The sequence below is a fragment of the Malurus melanocephalus genome, unplaced genomic scaffold (assembly GCF_030028575.1).
Source record: "Malurus melanocephalus ecotype Western Australia unplaced genomic scaffold, MMel_1.1 scaffold_21, whole genome shotgun sequence".
Classification (NCBI taxonomy): Eukaryota; Metazoa; Chordata; class Aves; order Passeriformes; family Maluridae; genus Malurus; species Malurus melanocephalus.
Window position 1 is genome coordinate 2,002,360 of NW_026623253.1, and position 6,703 is coordinate 2,009,062.

The window sequence follows — 6,703 nt, forward strand, 5'->3', positions numbered from 1 at the left end:
ACACACGTACATTTAGTAATTAACTCGTACCACAGAGGCAAGGAAGGCACAGCACAGGGAAGCTTCAGCTACTTGTGGAAGCATTTCTAGCTGAACAATGCATGATAGGTTCCTTGTGAGACCTCCAACTCTCTAAACACACACTGTAGGATTTCGTTTCCAGCCTTTTACATTAAAACTGGGTCTTCCACAAACACCACATCTGAAGCTGCTAGCTTGTAGGAGGAACAAGTGTTTTACTAATTTTTCTTCTGTTTTTTTTTTTTTTTAAGCAACATAGTATTTACAATATTTAYGAAAAACAAAACAAATCCACAGCTGTAGTGGAAAAGCTTTACCGGCATTCCTGGTGCTCCTTGATGATAGAACTGAAAGCATTCTGGTGTAAACTGGTTTTCACTCTTTTTTCCCTTTGTCTTCTGTTGCAAAACCAAACTCTCACGACTTCTTTCTCGAGATTAAGCCCCTCAGCCATCCTCATAATTTCCTGAGAAGAAGGCTTACTTTGTTCTCCAAAGTGCCTCTCCAGGGCTTCTTTGGCAGCGATGCTGGATAAAGGGATAAAATTTCACCTTTAAAAACTTTTATGCACATTCAGGCTTTCACCACTAGCTCAAGAGAAAGATCAAGCAACAGCAGTGAAGGCAGTGACTTGGTTTGGTTCCCCTTTTTCTACATAAACACAAAGCACTAAAAGTACCATGAAGCTCTCTGCTGACATGAGCAGCRTGATGTCGTATAGAATTTTGGTGTGGGGTGATTAAAAGGCAAAAATAGCATCAAGTTCAGTGCAATTTCAGTGTTAATTATGAAATATTTATGCCTCTTCATACTATGTAGGAGATACAGCTGACTAATTAGTCATGAGTGGGGTCACAGGAACAATCCTGACCACCGTTTTGTCTCARACAATGGTCGTCAGGTGAGTTACCTGGTTGTATCAAATCATTTGGGTTTACAAAGAGGAAGAGTTTCCATGACTTGGATTTGGGAATTGCTGTGTGTTCTGCATCTCAYCTCTTAAAGACAGCACAAGAGTGTTTCTAGAAATCAGGAGCTCATGGCAAGSTGTTTCAGCCATCATCACATTTTCCAAATCTCTGCCCTAATCTGTTCCTCAGACTCAGCAGTGACCAAAGTTGAGTGATTCAGTAAACAGAATAATTTAACAGTTATTTTTTTTCTTATTTTCAGATAGAATTTGCTTCCCGTTTCAGCTACATATTCTCAAAAAACACAGGTATSCCATGCTTGTGTGCCTCCAGGATGCATCCAGGAGTTTCAGCAGTAGCTGTAATTTCTTTGGACACAAGAGGGCACTTCATGCATTATTCTGGAAGTGTGGCGCAGGTATTTCTGCTAGACAAATGCAGAGAGTATCGAGTTCTGATTGTTTTTGTTCTTTCATTTAGATGTCAATTTAGCAATATTTACTATTGTTACCAAAACTGCCTATTTAATAATGTGGTGTTTGCACACACAGAAGTATGTGCAACATCATTAGTTTTGACTACCAGCTTCTTAGACTCCAAGCAAAGTATAGAATACTTTCCACAAATGCAGATTCAGTAGTTTTTGCTCTGGCTATGTCTAACCTAATTTAGTTCATGAGWCTTTTCTTTTGCCATTAGTTTGCCTTCAAACATCCATTAAGAATGGCTGAGAGTAAGGCTGCAGAGYTCAGATTAAGCCCATCTCCCTGATTAGTTTCAGGTCTTTAAATTGAGGTGCTGTAGGCTTTCAAAGGAATATTTAGTATTTTCTTACTGTACAGAATTTAGTCCTGAACTTCTCCTCAATTATCTGTGCTCTTGACTGCCTGCCCTGTTTAATACTCTCTCTGCTGCACTGTTAGATGTCAAAATGCATCATCTACAGACAGATTTTATCAATGGGTGTTAAAAAAACAAAGCCCACAATGWCAGAGGAGCCATCTCCAGTGGGTTCCTCCAGCCAGGGACACGGAGATGCTCTCAGCTCACAGCTCTCATGCTGGCCATGGTCTTGGCACTGCCACTCGAGTTCTGACTGCAGAGAAGCTGGGAGGAGGAATTGGCCTCTCAAGAGCAAAGCCTCCTCCTTTGTGAAGTGCTGAGATGAGCTATGAAGCACTTCCCATTCCAAGTTAACTCCTAACTGAAAAGCAACCCTCCAGAGGGATCTTTAGTTTCAGAGAGAAGCCTTTAATGTTCCCTTCCAGCCCAAACCATTCCCTGATGCTGTGACTCAATAAAGGAATGTCGAGTTGGGTGTGAGCAGTGAAGRTGCACATGGCTGTGGGACAGGGGAGCAGCCTGCACACCCATGAGGTGGCACTGCACATCAGGAATATCCCTGTGCCAAGCACAAGCAGCTCACTGCAACAGCACCAGGGTTATTCCCAGAGGAAGACAAATTCCCTTCCTGGAGGAGAAAACCACAGCTCCCTGGAGGCACCTGAGTGAATGCAACTTTACCAAAGGTTGCAGGGTCTGGGATATCTAAAGGAGAAGGAAATAACCCACAATCTCATTTTGCCTTTGTAATTGTGTTTATAATATGATTTCCCAGCCTCTCTGATTTTCCATATGGAGTTGAGGCTGGAGTGGTKGTAGATTTTGGCCACCAGAGTTGGGAGAAACAACAGAACAACTTTTCAGTTGTTTGCAGAACAACTCTGTTTTTTTCCTTTTAATTMATTAAAGTGTTTCTTTGGAACTTCAAAGCATTCAGTGACAGGGATTCAATAKGACATGTAAAATCTTTCCCTCAAACTCCCTCAGATCTCAATTCTCTACCAAATTYATATGGGTTTTTTATTGAATCAAAATTTATATGTTGATTCATTATACCAAAACAATGTAATTTACTTTGTCCAACACAGAATCTCCCAAAATGAAAAAAAGGGTGCTCTGATACCTTCCTCACTTTATAGGTATAATAAAATTTTGACAAAATTGGAATAAAATACCTTTTCATATGAAAGTGTGCTGTTGAAAAAAATGTCTTTAATTGGAAAAAAATAGTATCTTTGGAGTGAATTGGGAATCTGGAGGTTTATGCTATTATTTTTCACTGGAATTTTTCCAAATATTGAAACTTTCAGAAGCATGAGATGCAGATATACATTAAAGGAAAATAGCACTTCACTTTTGAACAGAAGGAAAAGAAACATCTTGCCAAAGTGGTTTCTAACCTGTAATGAACTAAATATTTATTACCTGATGGTGGTTCTGCGCTTTCTCTTCCGTTCATTCACTCCAACTTTTTCATTGTACAAAGCTGTATTGAAAAAAAAAAAAAAATAAACCAAGAAAACCTGGCGGTTACATTCCACAGGGACTGGAAAACAAGCACAATCATTTCCAGAAAAATATTCACTGTCTTTGAAGAARGAAGAAAGCACAACAGACAATGCTGCCAAATAAGAGGAGCATCACACATRGGATCTATCTTTTGTTGGGATTGTTGGTCATTGTTTTACCTCCAAYTGGTTAGAGGCAAAAATGGTCAGAAGCAAAAGTCCTTTGCTAGTGAGAAATCCTGTGTGCTGCTAAATGGGCTGTCCTGCAGATCCTGCTCTGACTCTCTACTGGACTGGAACTGGCTTGCTGCGATGGGACTGCAAGAAATTTGTTCCATGAAGTGATGTTTCTGTTATTCTGTACACTCCAAACATTTCAGTTTCCCCCTCCTTGCTCATCAAACAAAAAACCCCTAAACTTTAATGCAACCACACCTCAGCATTTAGAGGTGGCAAAGCAAAACCTTTAGTTTGTGGAAGACACGTGGTCATCCTTGAATATAAATTTGGGATTCTAGTTGAAGTGAAAATCGATACTTAGAGGATTTTAGTTCTCTACCTCCCACTTGTTCTGCTTCCTCCAGCCACTTGGACAGGATGGATTTCAGCTTGCAGGCGTTCTTGAAGCTCAGCTGCAAGTTCTCGAACCGGCAAATTGTTGTCTGGCTGAACTCAGAGCCGTGCACAGCAGCCAGCGCTTCTCCCACGTTGGTTTGTGTATAGCCTGTCAAAAACAAACAGGAAAAAACAACTTTGAAGCCTTGTTAGGARAGGGTTGCTTTCTTGAGATGCTCAGCCCCTCACTGCTGTTCCTGTGGRCAGTGTGTGCCGCAGTGCCCTAAGGCTGGGCTTCCTGCAGAGCTCTGCGCTCACCTCAGAGCTGTGCTCAGTCTCCTGGTGGTTTCAGAGGAGGGTTACACTGATTTAATGGAGTTTCACACTCYGAGATTAGGGATTTGAGAAGGATCCAGATGCCCCATATCTTTCTGTAGATGGTGCACCAGCAACGAGCTCATCCCTAGAGGCTCTGCTGCTCTCCTGTTATTTGTTGCAACAATTAAGGTGAAGCCATCAGAGAAACACAGCAATTTCCCTGCAGACCCTAACTTTGCATCAGCAGCTCCTTGTTCAGAGCTCTGAATGTGGATCTGCCATGGCTGGGGGGCTGGATCATGATCCTCCTTGTCTSCTTTGGTGCCAGGACAAGGCAGGATGTCTTTAGGTGCTGAAACATCTCATGAAGCATCTTTTAACCTCCTTTTTGACTGCACCAATTCTGTGTCTGTCAGTCTCAGACCCACAAGTCTGTTTTCCCTTGTAAGGCTCAAAGTCGGATTATTTTTCCTGTACACATTGCTTTTCTGCCATCTTACAGGCTCCGTTCTTGCCCCTAAGGAAGATTTGTTCCCTCAGAAATTCAGGATAAAGATGCAGTAATTAACTGTGTGTCTCCTTCCATCACAGTGGCTGAGCTCAAACACATTACATACGGGAAAATTGACCAGTCTGCAAATATTTTTTAAACCCGAATTTCTTTTATTTCAATTTAGACTGAAAATGAAACACCCGCTTTCTAGCTTTTGAGATAGTACACACATACCCCAAATAACCTTATATATTTTTAGRTTTATAAAATAGAAGCATTCCCTATAATTCTGATGTAATAGTATAAATGATAATGTCAAGAAAAACAGGGCTCAGCCCACCTTTGTCCTCATCAAAAACATCAATTTCTGCCCACCTATGTCTTGGCACAAAAAAAAATAAACCACGAAGAGAAGTTTCCCACAGGTGTGTAGGATTTCCCATGAATGTCAGTACACCATCAGATAAAACATTCCATGGGGAAGAGGATGGGTAGGAGAAATTAGAGCATGTCCTGCCCTAAATTGCAGACAATTTGGAGCTGTGAGAAATGTTGCACCTTTGCTGAGTGTAATTTATCAAAAAGCACTCATTTTCTCTGCATTTAAGACAAATAATTTAAGGGCAGGAAAGTTTAAAGTCCCTTTCTGCAAACTAAAAGCTGGAGTTCATTAATTCCATGCAGGTCTGCTAGGAATGGAGAAAGTTTTGCAGGGCAAGGCAGGATTAGAGTTATGATCAGACAACTGCAGAGGCCAGACCATAAAAYACCCAGAAATAATTGGGCTTTCACTGGCATCTTTCAGCCTTTTTTTGGTGGACATAAAGCACATACCCAGCTTAATTCTCCTCAGCTTAAACTCGTTGGCAAATTTCTCCAGTTCCCTGATTTCAGGCGAGTCCATGTCCACGGGRTCCTCCACAGCCTTGCTTTTCCTGCGGAATTCCTGCTTGAAGTCGGCGGCATTGGGATCGTCCGTGAGCAGGGGCTGGGCCATGGGGGCAAAKCCATGGCCCAGGGCACAGGAGCTGGCACTCAGGGCATGCTCRGGGAACTTGTACAGGCACGGGGTCAGCCCACCTGAGCAAGGCCAGAGASAGAGCTCATTGCAGTTATTCTCTAGTGCTGCACAGTGAAAACCTCCCTGAACTGCCTCATAACCCACGTGTGTTTTATTTATTACATCATTTCTGTCTGAGACAGCCCAAGAGTTAGAATTTCCTAGGATGTATTTTCTTTTTCTTGTCCCAGCACATAAAAACTGATCAACAGCCCTTTTCACCATCCTATTACTTGGCAAACTGTGAGGCACTTAAATAAGAGGCAAATTACCTAAACTTCCACAAATAAAAATCCAAGCTCTAAGCTGGAGTTAAATGGCACAACAAGATCRATGGATCTGTGTCATTCTGAGTCACTTGAAATTTGCCAGTCCCTATTTTCTGGTACAAAGAATATTTCCATGCAGATGCCATTTGATGTTCAGACAAAATACTATCTTGGCTTAACTCCAGCATAAAACTATTTTGAGAAAAGTAAAAAGACCTCAAAGAAAAGAAAAAAAAATACAAAAAACAAAACAACAACAACAAAAAAAAACCCAAACAAAAACAAAACAAAACAAAAAACCACCCCAGAACTATTCTCCTAAAAAGCAATTGCTCAAAGACAAAATCTTGCACTACTTTTTGCTCAAAAAATCTCGGATTTAACAAGTAGATTCAGTTTAGAGTGAAGGCTGTTTTTCCCCTGGACTTTAWATGTGGAGTTAATGAGTCTCTGACCTGAAAGAAGGGTGGGGAGAATTACTGGAGAAATCGTAACACTGCTCAGTGTATCTGGAGGCAAAATACAGGTTCTCAAGCCATTCTTTCCAATATTCTGAATTACACAAAACTTTGTAGAAAAACTCAGAACTCCATCAAGCTCCCACTGCTTCCTCTATTTATTAGGGTTAGGTTTTTCTTCACTGCCCCAACTGCTCCCATAAGTGTTGGAGGTTCTACCCCCATGGGATTATTTGATTATTTTATGCACTTCACATATGCACTTCA

At 41.2% G+C, this 6,703-nt stretch overlaps 1 protein-coding gene across 4 annotated transcripts in view; it reads right to left on the reverse strand.

Moving 5' to 3' along the window:
- Positions 1–319: 319 nt before the first annotated feature.
- The window catches only part of POU1F1 (POU class 1 homeobox 1), a 10,369-nt gene continuing 3,985 nt past the window's right edge, over positions 320–6,703 (reverse strand). For all 4 annotated transcript variants that reach the window (XM_057389908.1, XM_057389910.1, XM_057389907.1 and 1 more), the window contains 4 exons: positions 5,484–5,729; positions 3,843–4,007; positions 3,201–3,261; positions 320–548 (listed from right to left, as the gene is read on the reverse strand). In XM_057389908.1, coding sequence (XP_057245891.1) covers positions 335–548; positions 3,201–3,261; positions 3,843–4,007; positions 5,484–5,729 — 686 coding nt within the window. In that variant the 3' untranslated portion in view covers positions 320–334. The remainder of the gene's footprint in view (positions 549–3,200; positions 3,262–3,842; positions 4,008–5,483; positions 5,730–6,703) is intronic.